The sequence below is a fragment of the Macrosteles quadrilineatus genome, unplaced genomic scaffold, assembly GCF_028750875.1.
Source record: "Macrosteles quadrilineatus isolate MER2022 unplaced genomic scaffold, UCM_ALF_1.0 Scaffold_5__1_contigs__length_97177068, whole genome shotgun sequence".
NCBI lineage: Eukaryota > Metazoa > Arthropoda > Insecta > Hemiptera > Cicadellidae > Macrosteles > Macrosteles quadrilineatus.
In genome coordinates this window covers 51979490-51999513 of record NW_026542598.1, presented here as the reverse complement: position 1 = coordinate 51999513, position 20024 = coordinate 51979490, and the positions used below count along the sequence as shown (strand labels likewise).

At 35.9% G+C, this 20024-nt stretch overlaps 2 protein-coding genes across 2 annotated transcripts in view; one reads left to right on the top strand and one right to left on the bottom strand.

Moving 5' to 3' along the window:
• Positions 1–5431: 5431 nt before the first annotated feature.
• On the bottom strand, positions 5432–7505 carry LOC128995964 (uncharacterized). The gene is made up of 2 exons (XM_054421049.1): positions 7335–7505; positions 5432–5764 (listed from the first exon to the last, which is right to left on the bottom strand). The coding sequence occupies exons 1-2, from the start codon at positions 7479–7481 to the stop codon at positions 5489–5491; spliced, it is 423 nt and encodes a 140-aa protein (XP_054277024.1). The 5' UTR covers positions 7482–7505; the 3' UTR covers positions 5432–5488.
• An 834-nt stretch (positions 7506–8339) lies between these two features.
• Positions 8340–20024, top strand: part of LOC128994399 (transcription factor AP-2-epsilon-like) — a 201186-nt gene continuing 189501 nt past the window's right edge. The window contains exon 1 of the mRNA XM_054418946.1: positions 8340–8393. The gene's annotated coding sequence lies outside the window, so the exon portion shown is untranslated. The remainder of the gene's footprint in view (positions 8394–20024) is intronic.

The window sequence follows — 20024 nt, the reverse complement described above, 5'->3', positions numbered from 1 at the left end:
CTGGCTCATTGCTTCTTCAATAAACTATAGTTTATTTTCGTAGTTGCTTTTCTTGCCTGTCTTCTTGATCTCTTTCTTTACTTACCTATTTTCCTGGCCTCATAATATTATCAGTTTCTTTATCTTGTAGAGGGCTGCTTATTCTCTGTTCCTCTGTTTATACTTTCTTGTCCCTTCCTTCTTCCCTATGCTTCTGTTTTCTTACTTCCCCTTACTCTGGCTTCTAGCATCTTTAGTAATCTGTTCTTACCTTTTTCCAAAGTAGTTTTCTACTTACTCTTGTCCTGGTTCCTTTATATCTTACCTTCTGCACTATTTTTATTTTATTTTACTCATTTACATTGTAGTTTGCTGATTGCCTGTTTCTGATTATGTTCTTTATCTTTTTTGTAACTTTCCTAGGTTTTTTAAATTAAGTTTCTTTGTGGTTTCGCTTTTTTTTGCCCTATCACTTGACTCTCTCAACCATGATTTTCTGTTTTTGCCTACTTTATCTTCTGTTTCCAAACCGGTAGGTAGTCTATCTTATTCAGTTCCAAAAACATTTTCTGCTTTTCGGGATCCTTTTCTCCGCTATGTATTCTGCTCAATCAAGATTTTTGAAACAATAGTACAGTAGTAGTTATGTATCAATGCAAAAATATAGTGATATGAAAACTTTAAACGAGTTACAAGAAGTTGAATAAACTGTCTATAAATAAAAAAAAAAAAAAAAAAACTAATGTAAATAGTTATAAAACCAGCACACACGCAGATAACCGGAACCTTATTTTACATTAGAAAAACATCGACGTTTAAATATTCAGTATACTTTAATAATTTTCATTGAAATGGTGACCATACAAAGTAGGTAGCAGATATCATCACAACAGAAAATTATTAACATAAAATTATTTAAACCTCAACAACCTATCTACGGAATAAAAGTTTTTCAAAAATCTTTAATGAATGTAAAATTTCGTAAGAGAATCAGTTTTACTGGATTTCCTACTGAACTGAGCAGTCACTTTGCTCTTGATCAGGCCGGGATAGAGAAAGAAGCATGTTTGGGGGAGAGGTCTGGAGGGGTGTTTTCAATTTGGTCCTTGTTTGTGTGGGCCGCAATGGGCTGGAAAATGAGGCTTACACCCCGACGTCACCCGAGCCCAAGATGCATGGAGTAAAAGCATGCTTTTACTCCATGCATCTTGACCCGAGCCACCCCTAGTGTCCGTGTGGTCTGGTTACGCAAGAAATATTACTTATGAATTCAATCTTGGATGATATTAAGTATCACCTGGACAGTCTTACCTGAGGTGATCGTTGTGATGTTTGAGAAAGAACGATAGGTTTTATAAGATTAGAACGTTTGAGTTTATAAGACATTGTTTAACCCAACGGTCGAGATCTTATGCGATCGATGCATCATATCCTTTTCATTTTTACAGTTGGTGGTTTTTATTTATACAGTACTTTTTTCTACTGAAAAAGTTATAATTCCCGTTTGATGTATAAAGTTTTATCAAATACCATTTTTACTCATATCTTTTGTGATTTATTGTTTTTCTATGAAAACATGTAGCTACCAATATTTTACATAATACTTATCGTCGAATCGATTAAAACTTTTAGAAATTGTACAATAACACTAAGGTTTAACTTAAATGATATATACAGTTAATCATAAATTATTATGAAACTTCTCCCGGGCAAGTCAGTGTTCATGCACAGTCCCCTGAAATACTCACACATAAACAATGAATTTACTACTATTTATAGATTTAAAATAATCTAACAAACTCTCTTGTGTGACAACAGCAGTTCAAAAACCCTACCGAAACTTCATTAAAACACTTCGCCCTCTTCATTATATTGTCAACCCGTAGAAAGCAATATCGCGGCGGCGGCGACAAACAGCCGTGTTTGGTCAGGGCGTGCGTCTACACGCGTGTCGTGGTCACGTGGTACACCCCCACCCCCACCCCTGCAGTCAACAGCCCTCAGGACAAGGATAACACTCCACATGGAGAGGGTGGTGTCACTAACGAGTCTGACGGTGTCACTGAGCCTAGAATCAGGGTTTGTAAAACTTCAGATTGCCTTGGATCAGAAGTGGTCTAGAAGAATCAGAGCTTCTTTGTAACATTCACTTTGTAGAATTAAGGATATCCTATAATCGGAGATGCAATTCAGCGTGTTATAGGATAAAGATAGTCTGGAATCAGGGATGATCTTAAACATATCAAGAACCAAGGATTGTCCAGGATCAAAGCTCTAGAACGAAAGGACTGTTTAGGGCCAAAGGGCGTTCAGAATAAGGATTGTCTTGGATCAACGCTTGTCTAGAATTAAGGATTCTTGATTACCACAGCTTGTCAAATATTGTTAAAGATAACTATTTCATTAGGAATCAAGGGATGTCTAAAATTAGTGTTTGTCCGTAATTGAGGATTGTAAAGTTTCGTTATATAATATCACAGCTTGACTGGAATTTCAAGTAGTCTAGGATCAGAGGTTGTGTGGGATTGAGGATCGTCTAGGATCACAGGAATCAAGGCTATCGTCGGAGTTTATCAGGAATTTAAGGTGATGTCTGTTACACTTAATACCACACAGCTTTTTATGAAATCAGTCAGGGTGGACCTTCATTGGCACCCAGGATTGTCAATTACTGCTTGCCAAGATTCTATGCCGGAAATCACAAAATACAGAGTTATCTTGGATAGAAAATTGTTTGAAAATTTGGAATCATCTAGAATCTAGATTGCCTGGATATAAGGATTGTCATAAGGGATAATATAAAGGGTGTTCTAAGATCACAGCTTGACTGGAATTCAGGATCGTCTATCAGAAGTTAAGGATTGTATTGTATAGAGTTTGAACTCATCCGAAATTCTGGATTTGTAAATATTACAATGCTTATCTAGAATAAGGGCTCGTATGATATTAGAATAGACTATATCAATGGTTTGTCTAAAATAGAGGATTTTGGAGTTAAAGCAGGAAGTTGTTAATCATGGTTTGTCTATGCCTAGGATATTAGGGTTAGTCAGGATTCAAGAATAGGGTTTGCTCAGAGTTAGGGTATGTATATAATACAACATATAGAAACTTCCATTTTAGGATTATGATTGGGATACGAATTTGTTTAGATTCAGTGTTATCATCTATTTAAATGTTATTAAAAGAACTGTAAACAATTATTCAAACAGTTAAGACCTTTTATCTGACGACAATTAACTTTGATTTGTACTTTCGCTTTCCACAACCATAGCGTTAATTGTGGCAAATGAAGTGCTATTCAAGTGGTATGTTACATAATATCATGCGTAAGTTCTACTACGTCCTTCACGCAATCAATATGAATAACGAGGAAAATTCTCACAAACCTATTTGAAGCAACAATGCACTCAATCAAGCAATCTTTGGTCGCGAATTAATGCGTCGAAGATGGTCTTGTTGAAACGTTCATTGTTAACAATAAACTCAAGAAGTATATATAGCAGGAGGAACATGCTATGGAGTAATTCAAAATGAAGCGGACTATCTTACTGGTGAGTTGGTTTTTAATCTAGCCCTAGAGCAGAATTATTTGTATCATTGTACTAATATATTCATATAATATTTTGAGACTAGTCGTAAATACACATACCATAGAAACCAATCGTTCTCATTGCACTGAACACGACTTAATTATTTGGCAAATAATGTTTACTTCTCGTTGCTTGAGCTATTGTTTGAATTTGGTTGGCATTCATAAATCAAGTTCTATAATTTTACTTAATTCTAATTCAATTTTTTAGGTTTACAATTTTTTTGTGGTGATAAAAGATAACGAGTTCGATACTAGAGACGGCTATGGTTCGAGTCTTATTGGCCACAGAAAAGCTATCCTATCAACAATGTTACATGTAATAGTACTAAAATTTATTCTTTTCTTAACTTAAGTTGAAGGTGGCTGAACGAGCCTTGGTGGAGTGTGTGCTACTACGAAATTGTGTTTCCCTCTTTGTTCAAAATTATAATTGTATAATTATGTTGCTCTAAAAATGCGCATAAGTGGCATATAGATTCAACAGTTTATAATAATCTGTTTACAGTTATTGGACTCGACTTGATGCAAGGTTAAAAGAGGCCGCCAACCTCTTTAAAAAAAAAAAAAAGTTGAAACATTTACAACAGAAAAAGAAAAAAAAGTAAATTACTGTAGGAAACTGTTGGTGCTTTAAATCAAGCATGATCATTTTTACCCCTAAACTGGGTACAACTTGATCATGGGAATATAATGTCTGCCTTAATGTAAAACTTTTCAAGCTTCTATTACTACCAAAATATAAAAGAACCTTTTAGTTTAAATATCTTACATCTTAACACTTTTTCAGGTAGTGTTGGTCGTAGTGGTGGTCGCACACGCTTCACCTTTGGGCCTCGGCAACGGGTTGTCCATAGGAGCAGACGGTGTGAAGCTGAACACCAAGCTGAAGGGACCTCTAGGGGTGGAAGCCGATGTGAACACAGGGGTGGGTCCAGGCGGAGCAAATGTGGGAGTGGATGCTAAAGTCGGGGACACGAAGCTGGTGAATGCCAACATAGGCGCTAGCAAGAGTGGATTGAAAACGAATTTTAACCTAGGAAACGTATGATGAGAGGCTGCTGAAAAATGTGGAAGAATAAAAAGTGTCAGTAAAAGATTGAGTGTTTGTAAACCTAGTTCATGTTTGGAGTTGAGTGCTTTTAGAGTTAAACTTGTTTTATAAATAAGTGACAGTAAAACGTTATCGAAACTCGTCTCCATTCGCATGACGCATACACATTTTAAAGTTGTGTGGGTAACATTTCGTACAGACAAAGAGTGTGGTATTAATCTACTCATTATGGGAATTGTAAGCAATTAAAACATAATGTATTTCATAGTTTTTTTTTATTTTAATTTTATTCTCAAATCGTGTGGTATACAGTATTCAACTTTCAGTTTTGTCAGGAGAAAAATTGCAGTAGAATAGGTAATAAAAATGGAAATTCAATATATAAGAATGCATTTTGTAGTTGATAGCTGAACGATATCATCAACTAATGTTGGAAATCGTTAACACATTCATTCGTTGGATGAACATTTCTTTATATAAGGAACTTAACATTATCGGCCGTATTTTATTGCAATTATTGATCATGATTCTTGTTCTCATAAGTAAGTAAGCTATGCATCGTATTTTTACGCGCAGCTATTCCACATTATGGAATGTGTGTATGCGAGAAGCCCCGTTGTCAGCGGGACGGAGTATAACACCACCGAAGGGATTTATTATATCGGTTTCACATCCGTGTGACTAATAAAAATCATCACTGAATCATTCGTGTACTCCGCCTACCACTACACTTGATACGTTTAAAATTTTAAACACATGCCTGAGGTCCATAAACGAACAAATGCAAGGTCAAAATAGACCATCAATCACTTAAAAAACCTATTTAATCACAGAATGAATTGAAAAGGCTGCGATTTCAAACTTTAATCCTTCAAGTTCTTGATATGCACCGCCACTACTTTGGCGACCTCGTCGACGCGTCGGTCGAAGCTGGACTCTGCCGGAATCTGACGACCACGGGGCACTCCTAGAGCAGCCTCCAGAGACCGCTCGATGGCATTGACTGTGTCATCCTCTGGGAGTACGTCGACGGAGAGCATCGTAGCCTCCTGGTCCGGCTCAGGGGGAGGGGGTGGGGGGTCGTAAGCCTCTATGAAGAAGCCGAGAGTCACCGTCGCGGACAGAATGAAGAATAGCACCTGGAAAGAGATGTATTAGTTTGAATTAATTAATTATTATGTTTTTATCACGATTAGGAAATATTTCAAAATCTGGATTCTGCTCCTGTTTTTGTTGTCCACCACATGCTAAAAATTGGTGAATCTTTGTTTTTATATAGGGCGCGCGCGAACTATCTTTGTTAATGTACTGTATAACGTCAGACAATACTGGGATGAAAGAACTATAGGCCTAATATTGGTTTTATTCATGAAAATAATTCACTAGTAATATTAAACACTGAGTAGATTTTCAGTACGATGTACAGAAGTATTTATGGTATTTAATCGCAGATAGATTACTCTTAAATTTGAAAGTAAATACAAATTGAAGACAGAAATATTTGAAAATGATCATATGTATATGAGTCATCTGTTCGTAAATTAGCCTTCTGTTCATAAATGTGTTCCTATTCTATACAGTCCGCGTGAAAAGTAATACATAGCGAAGTGAATTTTTCCTGGTTATTTAAAGTGTTTGCCAAAACGTCTTTTGAAAAAAAAAAACATGTAATGTTATCCAATAGTAAAGGATAACGCGTACCTTGTAATAATTGAAGTTACTTGTTAAGTTAAGTATGTGCTATCAAATCATTCAAGGCTGTGTTTATATGTTTAGGTAATAACTGTTTATGTAATTAAATGTAGTTTCATCTACGTTGGAAATATAATCATAGCACCAATGACAAGTTCACTATTGTACCTTATAAAAAGTTAAAGATAATTTTAGATCTAAATCGGTATTGTATAACTGCAAATGAAGCACAAATATTTTTCTAAAACCAATTAAATAAAAAGACAAATTGATGATGAAAGAAATAATAATTTAATTGGACAATTGCACTCGGGAGTTTTATCTAAGGTTAATTCGCGTAATTAATTAGTGAGATGATATCTTTATTAATTACTACGACCAGCTGGTTTTGAAACCGGAATCCTCGTAGTGTAGCTCATTCTCAGCCCAACAATCAAAATACAGTTATCAAAATAATTGACCTCGGATGCTAAACCTAATTATTGAAGTACTAATCCAACAGTATTATGAAACATGAAGATTGTTTTGACCTTCAGTTTTTGACGACTATATTATTTTTCACACATTTTATAATATAATTCCAGGACTGATGCGCCTTTATAATAGCAGAAGAAATAATTTGCAGATACAGTTGTATATCTTTCCATGGGAAAACAATAATTATTTTAATATTGTCTTCGACTGGATTTGTAACAAATTCAAATCTACAATTGAACATATTCAATCAATATCATCATACGAAGTCTCATAATACGGTGAAGATAGATTCTTTGGTTCTTTGGTCGTGTAAAAAAAGAAAACACACTTCTAACCAATGTACTAAGTGTTCGTTTTCCATGAAATAAAATCTAAAATAAAAAAATATGATAATCCTCCACTAAATACGTCCATTGTGTTATCTAATTTAAGTCCAGCTTGGTTCTCACCATGAACATTAGACGTACCAAGGAAGGGCAATAATTATATTTGCAACCAACAAATCTTCACAACAATCAAATTAAAAATTTTACTACTTACAATAAGCAGTCGTCTCATCCTCCTGCACGCCGTCTTGAGACAATGCCTCATCCATGAGACAGCTGTTGTCACAATCTTGTCACATTTCACATTGTTGTCACTTCGCTCTACTGTCACACGTTGATGGGCAATTCTCATTTTACCCATGTAGCTCTGCGGTAACACAGCTGGCGAACACCTGATCAACTATCGACCAAGTTTGTGACTGCATCCGCGCTAATGGGTTGTTGTAGATTTTGTAATTTACATCGTAGATTCTGTACACGACGTTATTTCAAACTGATACATACATTTACCGTCATCATAATCTGGCGATTTAGGTTAAGAATTATGCATATGACGAAAAATAAAGTGTATTACAGGACCAAAATGTCTTATCTCTCGCTCATTTCACACAGCTTTGACAAGGTCGGTAAACTTGTGTTATTAGTAAAGAGTCACATTAGGCTAGAGATAAAATGTAATGTTAAAAGTCCTCTTACTAATGGAAAGATGTCCATTGTGATAATTGTCCATGCTATCTGACACTGACCGTAAACACCATGTGTGTCTTGTACAATTTCAAAGCTGAGCACGGAAATTACTTGGCTCGAAAACTGACGATACACTGGATTCAAAAGTCACTAAGATTTTAGTTTGTTACAGAACTACATATTACCCATGCATGTTAGTAAAATAAGAAAAACGTTTAAGGGAAATTTAGAGAGTACCATAAATGGTTTGAAAATTTTCACAACAACAAAATAGCTCACCTCTGCTAGATCAATGTACAAAATAACTAAAAATACACGTTTTTATTCAAGAACATTCCTTATTGATTCTTTAAGTCTCAGAATGTTTTTTGATAAGCTGATTTTAAAATATGTGCTTGATACACCTTTGAGGGCATCGTCCTTCGTTGCTAGATTATGAACCAACCAATTTAGTATTGATTAACACTACTTAAGGTTTAGTTAGTTTAAGTCGTTGTCAAATGTGTTATGACTAACTGACCCTTTGTTGTGTTTCAGCGAGTTGAGTGCGATGTCTTCCTTTTGACGACGTGAAGTGTTCGCTGAGGTAAGAACAGAATTCGTAAAGTAAAAATTAGATTTTTGTGGCGCTCACATGATGGTAAATAAAATATTTGTAGCTGCAAGTTTTTCTTATATACTCCGAACCTAACTGATTCCAATTTTAATCCCCAATCATTCGAAATAAACGAAAGTTTAATTTATTGTAGGCATATTCGTATTGATACTGTAGTTGACAAGTTCAAAGAAAACCTCTCTCAGGAAATAAGACTTCCCCTATAATCCCCACACATAAACAATAAAAATGCTTAAATTGGTTAAACTTATCAGTTGCGAATCTGATTTTACAATATTATACATTTTAACCCTTTTCCTACATACTCCACATCGGTGGTCCGCACCATGACAAACCCTCAGTTACTATCTAAGAGCGGTTTAAACCGATTATTGTGCAATCATTTGCGCCAATCGCCCCCTCCCTCCCCCAGCTTCATCAACCCTCTACAGACATATGGGCTAGACACCCCGCAGTCTACGATGGTTTAGCAACGATCTTGTGGCAATCGTGTTGTTGACTAAAAATTACTCTGAAATTGTGTGATAAATTTAAAAAGGAAATGTAATTTTTACAGGAGTTATCTAACGACAGACTTATTCACTTATCAGAACCAATGACGGTTTGGTTCTGAGAAAAGAAAGAAGTTTTTAATTGCACAACTTGATTTTTCGACATGATATTATATTCTCTGTACGTTCGTAACGAAATACGTGAATCAGCTCATCCCAATTTGTTAGTAAAAGTTTATCTACAGTAAAGTGATCAATTTAAGCATTCTAATGTTAAATCTGGCAAGGACTTGAGTTAAGTTTTAGCCAACAACAGACTGCACTGCCGTTAAATTATTGTTTAAATTCTCACATTGTCTTCTTAATTATGACAAACTTAGAGGACACTGATTGTAGACTGATAGTCAGAATGTGAAAAAATAAAGATACATTCAATTTAATTCGTTATGCTCAATAAACATCGTCCAATAATGCAATTAAATAGCCATATCCTTAAAAAAATTATAATGAATGATAATAATAACATAATACCCCCGCCATAGCAAACCTGCAGACTAAGCGAATTTCAACTTGTCTGATTAAATTTTTTCTAAAATATTTCCATAAGAAATATTTATTCCCAATTTAAATAACATTAGATTTACGAGTGCTTAGGCTTGCTGCTACGGGGAAGATAAAAAGTGTGTTTGACCATACGTCAATAGTATAGGATTATATATAAATAATTTGCCAAATTTTATCAATATTATATCCATAAACAAGTAAACTACAACAGTTTTCATTTTCTCCATGGGAATTCTAAACTACACTATTTTTGAATTTTCTTCGTAACCGTTAGGCATACAACAGCACTTCAATATACTAAATTATTTATTTCTTTGAGCTCTGCAAAACGGTTCAAAAAGAAATTCCAATATTTTTCGTTTTTACGGTCAAACGTGGGAAACCCCCTTTTTTACTCCATAAAACCCCTCATAAGCCCCCTTTCGCATGGTCCGATTATGCTAGTTCGCGTACTCGTTCGAATAAACGTAGGTTTACATGTTTGCAAAAAATTTCATCCAAATCGGATCATCTTTGCTCGAGTTATCGTGCTAACGGACATATATATATGAATTTGAACGGATGGTGTTTTAGCTTCTATCACGATTGCTTCTAGGAAACTCAAAACGAAGAAAAATCGGTCCCGGGTCCAGGTCTTACCATGAGTACTACGGTAATAGCTTATTCCCTATATGGGAAATTCGCTAAAAAGGAACTTAACAGGACAAAAAGGTTAATGTGGAGTGGTTTTGCTTCAACCATAAAATCTCTCTTATCTAAGTATCTCACCCCATCCCAAAGATCATGGTTATAAGCGGTTAACAAGATTAACGACTCCAGAAGAAGCAGGCGATCATCAGTTGGTCTCTTGACCTACCAACTTTCTCTGTTGGCCCTAGACTTTTCTGTGACCCCGCACTCCATTACACGCATCACTTCTTGGGTAACCGAGTTAACTGAGGGAGGCTGCAATGGCTGGAGCAGATAAGCTTGCGATTGCAAACTCGATAACGTTTGAAATTCATTTTTCCAACATACTTCGTGCATTGTGAATTTTAATAGTTTTCGTTTAGTTTTACATATTTTAAAGATGTATTTTTAGTATCTTATGCCAGGTATTGAGCGCGAGTTTCGTAATCCACTATATAACAGACTTCATATTTCACAACAGGATGAAAAGTCAATTTATAGTATCCAAATTCAACGTCACTTCTTCCAAAACAACATTGTTCCTCTAAAACTATGAAGGTGGCAAGTGATGTTAAGTGTCATCGTCTTCAAATCACCAAACGATTTTCAAATCACCCACACAATAGGTCTGCTAGATGATGTTGTCGTAGTCTCTTGACACCCCCCCCCCCACATCTGTTTACCCCCCCCCCCCCCTGTACCACACAGATGGGAGACGTTAATCGCCCATGTCATTGACTCGCCACTTTCATCCAGCAACACGCCCTACTCTGCACAAAGAACTATTTTATACCATCCTTCAAATGCAAACTAATCATTTACCACCCTTTGTACTCGCGAGGGTCTATCACCGGACAATTTTGGTTTAGGGGATGAACAGGGGTTGTCTTTGATCCCATATTAGCCGATGACGAATGCGAATTTTTTAAGTTTGTTTAAATTGAGATTTCAACCCTTTCAAGTTCAACGTCATGTGGGCTGCAGGCTTGGGGAAGTAGAATGGAATTATCATGGCTAGAAATGTGTCATACGTTTGCCAAGTATTATTTAAAACTAGTGTACCTGTTTGCTCGAATTCTAGCAAATTTTTGCAAAGTATTACAGGGGTTATTTTTTTTTTACAAATTACAGTTATAATTTTTGATTACTTAAAAGAGCTAACTCAAAGATAATGTAATCGATCATACCACTCCAGTTATCAAAACTCAGTCTGAAAACGAATGCTCTTGTGTGTATCATGTGTTTACTATGAACAGCTGTTTTAGTATGCAATCAATACAAATTATTCGTCTGTTTAAGTAAACTAAATCTTTTCTTCATAAGAAATACATTGGGATTTTGATGGCCTGTGGGGCAAAGCCCGAGGACTTTTATTACGGAAATTGGTAAAAGGAGGCGTACACACAAAAAAATACTTAATTTTGACACATCGTTTGTAAAAATCCGTCCGTTTCGTAGAAATCGCCTTCACGTATTATATACTGTATATAAGGATGTGTATCTTTGATGTGGATACATGGTTTATTTGTATCTACACAATTGGAATTTGTTACCTTTTTTAGGTAACGGTTCACACCCTGCTCTTGTTCTATCTCAAGCTCCCTACGCACGTAAAATTCGACGTGTGTATGGACTGTTTTGGATTTATGATATAATTAATCATTGTTTTCGCTTGTTTGTGACTAGCCTTTGTTTATAATAAGCAAACAAAACGGGCCATTTAACGTCCAAAAAGATACCATTTCAAATTTGTTTTGTTAAAAGACGCATGATCACGAACGTTTGACATCTTGTTTTAAACAAACACCACTTAGAATTGCCTACAAACCCACGGTCCAAGTTGTAAGTTGTACACCTCGAAGCGAAATCTGCAACAAACCATGTAAAACACGAGCGAACCGCGTACGAACGCCACGGGCTGGCGAAAAATGCGTGTAATAAGGTAAATACGTAAAAGACATAGTAAATATGCATGTGTAGTTGTTTCTAACACAACTCTTCGCGCACTAGGAGCATGTCAAGTATTGTGCGGTGCCTTATAAAAAGTAAACAAAGTACAATGTCAGAAAATAATGTTTATAGTAGCTCGTTTATTTATTTAATTAACAAGGACAAGGAAATGTGTAAGTGAAACCCTTAATATTTAAGCCCTACTATATAGCCTAGACCTATGTAAATATGACAAGTAGACCCTAACTCTTATATAACGGTGAACTTAAGGGTAACTCACTGTAAACCTTATAATCTTTTGTGTGCTTATAAATTAATTATGCTGAATATGAAAACGTAAATAGAATGTAGGTTACACCCCATGAGATGCAAATCATAAAATCAATCATAAAACTAAGCAGTACACAGTGTTCTTTTGTTTTCTTTGAGACAAAAGATTGCTGCTTATGACATGTTAACTTAGTATATTTGCGTAAGCGACAGATGCAAGTTAAACTTTCGTCCATTTAAGTGTTTACATTTGCAAATCTTTTACAAGTTGGATGCAGATTAAACTTACGCAAGTGCTACATGCTAGTGTAAACCCTGATTAAAAAAGTACGATCATGTAAAGCAAACAGAAACAATTTCGACCAGAGTTCTTGAGGACGATCATGAAGAGCCTACAATAAGTTTTTTCTGCTAGTCTAGCTGCTGATCACTTAACTTGTAATAAATTGTCCTAGCTGCAGAAACAACTAGTTTTAGTAACAGCTCCAACAAATACACATACCACATTAATCTTTCTTTCAATTTCGGGAAAATACTTTTTGAACTGTGTACATACCTATCTTAAATAATAATTTAGTAAATCAGATGTGTATACAACCCTTTTCATCTCAAATGACGCATATTTACTTCAACTTTTAGTAAAAATATTTGATTTGACCTATTGATCAACGGTACAATTATTCGAAGTAGATATATTTTTTAGCTTTGAACATTGCTCTAGCCTCTTGCAGGTCCCGTATCCCTCCCTAGCCTCACTACAGGTCCGCAATACCGCAATCAACTTGTCACGGTTGAGCTATAACCGTCTGATAGTCCACGATCACCCAGCTGGGCGTATAGTATTATTTTAGTACTAAATCATTCGCACGATCAGTTGTTATGGGTTAATGGAATCAATCATTTTCGAGCTATTATCTCCTTTGGTCAACAAACGCATGTCAAGGTAGAAACTTTAATAGATTATTGTCGAACGTGGGTTTTATCAATTTGTCCGTGAGCAGATGAAACAGTTAGTTAGTGATAAACAGTATTGAGTTTGTGGGTTGCAAAACTACTTTTACGTTTTTAAAGTATGTTTACACATTTTAATTGGAGTTTTCTTTTGAGATATGAAATTTTGTCTACAAACCAACAGCAGGTCTTTTTTAATGCAGTTTACTCTTTAAGAAAAGGATTCACTTTTGAAACAAAGAAAGGGTACTTTTCAGCAAATGTAGTTATTCGAGGGATTTCATTACCAATTAAAAGGGAGTTCTCCCCATACAAGCTAGTTCATTTTTCAACCAAGGACAACCCATTAACCAAAATAAAATAATGAACACGAGTTTTCTTCTGGAAAAGTAGGATTTCCTTTTAAAAAGAGATTTATTTATGAACTAGAAATATTTTTTTCCAATATTTTTTTGACAACGTTTACTCTTAAAATATTAGGGTATTCACTCTTTATTGTATTAGTATTAGTTTGTTATTCAATCAAGTCCTTGGCTTTTTAACAAGGACAGGTTATTCATAATCTAGTAAAGCATTAGATGTAAACCAGTGCTTTTAACTCACCAACCAGGGGACTTAATTGTTTTATCATTTTCCTGAGACAGTATATACTACATTGCACTTTGTGCTTGCGTACTACTGAACGTGGTAAGGGTGAGGGTGGATGGAGTTAGGCTCTGTGGCTCTGTAACTGACCATAACGCAGTTGTTTCTTAGCCTGACTTGAATGAAAAGCCTGATCAAAACCGTTTCAAATAATAATTAAAAGCTGAATTTTCTCAGGGTCGGACCAGTGACCTTCTGATCGTCAGGCAATCACTATAACCACTCAGTTATCTAGCTATTTTTAACGAAAAGTTTAGTCATCAACTAGTTTCTCTTGTAGATTAAAAAATTTTGCCATGAAATTGTTCTCAACCAGAGGTTTTACGCCTATGAGTTTTCGTTTACTCTTGACCAAACATTTCGCTGCTCGTCCATGGTTTAAGATAATACCAAAGATATTAAATCACTTCAAATAAGTATTATTCTTGGACTCACAGCATGTTCTAATTCTAAGTAGACCGGAAAGTTAACACCTCCTGCTCGGAATATACAGCGGAGGAACGAGAGGTGAATTCAAATTTGTCTCTTTCTTCACTCGCCCGCTCGCAGCTATCTTGATCAGGTGTTATACCTGATTAATTGGGCCTAATAACTGGCTATCGTCCATTAAACCGGTACCAACACAAGGTACAGTACCGAGGATCGGTAAAACACAAGGTACAGTACCGAGGGTTGGTAAAACACAATAAAGCCAGCGTTCGAATGTACAGTTGGACTATAAAAAGTCCCGTCTTTGGTACCCCTTGGAGTTGAATTAAGTAATCAATTTGTGGAATAGGGTCGAGCAAAACGTGAAAATTTTAATCACAAATTAAACAAATAAAAAAATTTTTGTAAATTTTATATCCTTCTTATACTGTTGTTTAAACCCATACCTGTTTAAATAACTTCAGCAAGCATAGGTTGTTTGATAACTCAAGTATACAAATTAAGTAATTTTGGTGATTTGCAGTATTTGAACGTAGATCTGTTGAAGAAAGTTCAACTTTTGGGTTAACACATTGTAACGCGTGTAATATTGTTCTCCGCAACACAGTATTTAGGTTTTATATCAGTTTATAACTTGTTCAATCCAAAACTAAGAAGCTAAAATCTACACGGTCATCTTAAAGGCCTATAAATTAATTGGTTTCTCATTTTTGACTAATCTATGTACTAAACTTAGATGCACGGGGTAGATTTATGTATGTAAAGTATGAGATCTTATAAGGTACGTGAATTACTTTTCTGGTGTCTCTGAAAAATACTTATGCGTTACAAAACTTTCCTCTCACAACTCTCTAGCTAAACCGCAGTCAACTTGTTTAATAGATATACGCGTATCGAATCTTGGGTGTTTATAATTTACACAGTTCACTATTCAACATTCAAACCCCTACACTACCAAGACCGTAGCTGAACGCTCGACCGAGCGCCAAAGAGTCCGCTCTAACACGGTTACCTCGCAATCATTTGCGCCAATTGCAAGCCCGATTTTTGAAACCGGCGTGGCGAGGGGAGCAAGATTGAAATTACAATTGAAACTCGATTTAGGGTCAGGATACGTGGTTGTGATCAAAATAAACTCGCCCAAGTAGTTTGTGTTTCATGCATGATTTTGGGGGGAGCAGGAGTCGCGGGCACTTCAAAGCGAGAGGGATTTCTAACGAAAATAGGGGATTTGTAAGTACAGTACATACAATGGTTAAAAATGTTCTTGAAAAAAGGTTCATTGCTTACATATTAAAATAGTACAAATATCATATATTATTCTTACTTGATAATCAAATGCAAATAGCTAATGCAAATGTAAGCTGAATGCAAATAGAAAAAAATACTTTTCTGTGAATTTGTTTACCTCATCTAGTAAGTGCCCTTCTAAAAATAATAATTCCCCTGTTAGTTGTTTATACTATGATAATTGATTATCACATATAAGTCCATAGTTTAGGCCTTAATGTCCACCTATTTTTGGCGCATTTGCAAGGTTTTATTAAAACGGATCTGAGAAGCTTAAAACAATGTTAATTCTAATGTTCTATATACCATTTTGTTTGGAAAATCATGGGCTTCAATATTATATATAAAACATAAGGAACATAAAAAAAAAAAAAAAAATTAGGTAAAAAAATATATAATTTTGAAAATTTTCAAATAAAAATAAGTTCGTGCTCAATGAAATTGTATAAATTATAGGCCTATAAATATTTGAAAATAGCCACTTTGTTCTAAATTTTATGAGGATTACAAATATATAATAATATAAGGAAGTAGATTTGCAAATAAATAAGTTATGGGCAAAAAACTGATTTCAGTATATAGCGTTTAGCTAAGAATGCATAGCCTAACCATAGCTAGGAATCTGGCTGATAATTTACATCAATATCACTACCTACTTCTTCAGGATCATCAACCAGCCCTTCAAAACCACTTAAATCTTCTTATAATGCACCACGTATATCACTACTTTTGATTTTTAACACTAAAAAAATGATAAACATAATAAAACACATCAGTCATCTTTCCGGGGGAACCTAGCTGTTTACAAATACACGCACGTCAGCTGTCTGCTACAATATTTTCGGAACTAAAATGAATAGCGCTTAGAGACAGACCTCTGGAGAAAGCTTAGAATATTACGGAAAGAACGATACCTAACTCGATCCAGTTCAATCCGATTCAGTCAGTCATAGAGCCTTCGCCGTAAACGATGTTTGTGCGTCTTAAACTCGACGCGTGACCCTACACAAAGTGTGTTGTGCGTCTATTTTTTGACGCGTGACCCTCGGAGGGTTAAGATGCCATCTTTACAATAAGTTGGTCTTTCAGTTCGGCTTGGTTGATGGGTCTGTGCATGAAACAGAAACCGGCATTTGGCAGCAGCACCGTTGAAGCACCCCGAGAAATTGCTATAGGAAAGTGCCTGAATCGAAATAAAAAAGTAAGGCCTCGGAAATCCCGAGTGGAAAACGGCACTCCAGGTTCAAAAAGTGCCTAAAAGGCGACACCTCCCCCCTACAACTACACATGTCAAAAACCGTAGCTTCATCTAATTTCCAATCACACTCACCCCTGCGGTCAAATCCTCGTGGGAATCCCCCGAAATTCTTCGGAAGTCACGAAGTCGAAATAAAAAAACCAAATCCAAGGACATTCCGGGTGGAAAACGATATTCCCACAGAGCGATCGGTTTCCCATGGAGACGGTCGCCTAGAGCAGTCTGTTTGTTTTCTTGTAATGAGGCGTTGCGGCCAACAGTAGCCGTGTAATGAGGGTTTTGAGCTACTAGTGTGTTATTAGCCCCGGCGTGCAGCCGTGGGTAACACCAGTGGCGTTCGTGGTCGTAATACGCGGCTTGTGCGCCTTATCTGCCAGATCATCCGAGCTTTATTTCTTCTTTAATTCGATGGGCGTTCGGTTATTCCACTAGATTTCGTGCATCCTGTTATTTGGAGTTTCACTCTGGTGATCATCGGGATCTTTGAAATGCAGTTGCGCTCTGGAGGGGATTGGGGGTGGAGTATTCTTCTGGGGATTTCTACATGAGGTGTTTCTAGAGAGTTTTTTTTTTTTTTTTTTTTTTTTTTTTTTTTTTTTAAATACGATTTCTAAAGTGATTTATCCTAAATTACAGTTTGTTATTAGTAAAAGGATTTCATTTGATCAAAATCTACGAAAAAAGTAATGGTGATTCCAAGTGCCTTGAGTAGTAGTTCGTTCTGTGTCAAAAGAAATTGCAAAAATATGTAGTACAGAACATTGTGAAGTAATATTCTCCTGAAAACTTTAAGTGTCACACTATGCTACATAAAAAAAATAATTAGTTTAAATTATGCAGTCACGATTTTCAAATGATGATATTTTCGGCTGCAAAGTCTTCAGCAACGGTGATGGTCTACGTAGCTACACAAAGTGAAATAAAATATCAGAGAAATGCGATCCCGTGCAGTGAGTATTAGTTGTAAATCTCCTTCGATGCCATAACTTTTCTCACGTGCTGGACTACACACTGACACGCTCGAAGTACATGAATCATGCAAGCAGTGGCTGACGTTAACTTGAGGCTTGGCAGTGCCTTTTATCCTAAAGGCTATGGCTATGACTTTTATCATAGAGGCTGTGGATATGTCTTTCATCCATAAGGTGTAGCTGTGTTTTTATTGGGTGGCGTGGTTGTGCCTATTTCTAGATGTGACCTTCTATTTTATCCAGGTGGGTGTGGGTTGTAGATATGCCTTTTCCTTGAATTTGTGGTTTTAATAAATAACTTCATGAACTCAAAGGTTGTTCTCCATACATCCTGGAAACTTACTGTATTAAATACAGAATTTCCTGGTGACAGTCGCGATAATATATCCTAGGAATAATGAGTTTTGTACACACATCCTACAGACAGCGGTTGTAATTTATCCGAAAATTCCTATATTCTGGCTATGTGACTTAAATCTCGATGGCTGTGGCGTACGTGTGGATGCCTGTCAGCCGCTGAAGACTAAAAATAAGACTAAAGAATTCAGCAACAACTTTTCAAAGAACCTAACCGACACAATGAAAATTGTAGATGAAAAAATCCACGCTGAAATAAACAAATACTTAAAAGCAATAAAGAAAAGAATATAAAAATATGAAAACCCATATCACAAAACATAGAACTCAAAATACAGCTCAACAAGTACATATATGTTTTCTCAATCCTTTGGGTGCTTCATCCGTGGCCAACCTTGTTTCGGGTTAGGACATTGCTTGATCGGTCCCAAGCAGAGAAGAGTCACCTTAACCTTCCATTTAATGAAATCCGTCAAATCTTTAGAATCCCGAATCCTACTTTTAATTAACAAAAACAACATGCATCACGATATACCACATCTATGTTTCTTACTAACAAAAATCTATTCACCATTGACTTAACTGGAAAATAAGATTGTGTTTACTAATGGACAACCACAGAGAACATTGAGGTCTCATGGGTAAAAATGCCCAGACCACCTTTTCGGCAAGGAAAAAAATCACGTCTTCATGCAAATGTCAACCTCCTTGGAAAACCACAACATTAAACGTATGTTTTATCTATGATTAAACTTAGCCTCCTCACGCTGGATCATTTAATAAATACATTTCTTTGAACTCACAAAACTGTGAAGAAAAAAATTGAATAAAATAAGTATTTAACTACGTCTTCGCTAAAACAACTTGGATAGTTCAGAAACGTTTCAATACAAATTGAAATTGATTAGAAAGTGTCAAGTTGGGAAAAGTGATGTTGGATGGACGTTTTGTAAAGACTTCGTTTACTAAATTTACTAAAAAATACTAAATTTACATATGCCAACTGCTTAAAATTTAACCATTGACTTTTGATGGTTCTTTGTTCCGTTTCATAAAAACGTATTGAAGCATTCATATTCCATCAAAGATTCAACCATGATTAGTTATTATAATGAAAAATTCAAACATGATTAAACCTACAATACTAAAACTGCCCACCCTCACTTTCCACAGTCGTACACAAATTGACAAAGCATTCCACACAAGAGCTGTAAACATTTCATATCTGAATCACTCCATCACCTCTTGTAAATGTGTTTCAACGTCCATCCTACAGCAGCCAATCTATAGCGATATTCAAATCGAACCGAGTGGCTATTAGAGTGATATCAGAGCCTCTTCAGCATTTGAATAATTACAAGTTCTGTATTGTTTCCTCTGGAATCTGGGCCTTCCTCGAACGCTGCCACCTGCGCCTAAATTACCACCCACCCTCGGTATTCATGGGTTTTCGCCCTGAAGAGTAGTTTTTATTGTGGATTGAGTCCAAAATTCGTGTATTTACCGGGCGCTGACCGCTTACGATAAATGCTTCCGTTTATGTCGGAATCTGAATATCATTGCTGCAGTTAAAAGGACCGCATTGATGTTCAACGAAATCGGTTTTAGGTTTTGATAGGGAATGATTATGGGTTGAGTGGTTCGTATTTGTAACACAGGGAGATGAAACTCGTGCCTATAAAAAGTGAGGCTTAAGTTAAAGAACTGTTGTAATAAACATATTGGTTAAGAAAACAGATTTAACACACTTAAATAA

What these genes read in the sequence shown, in the direction of transcription:
- LOC128995964 (XM_054421049.1), bottom strand. Translation starts at nt 7,481, where the DNA reads ATGGGTAAAATGAGAATTGCCCATCAACGTGTGACAGTAGAGCGAAGT. An exon ending in GGATGAGACGACTGCTTATT is followed by an intron (nt 5,765 to 7,334) that starts GTAAGTAGTAAA and finishes ATCTCTTTCCAG; the next exon opens with GTGCTATTCTTCATTCTGTC.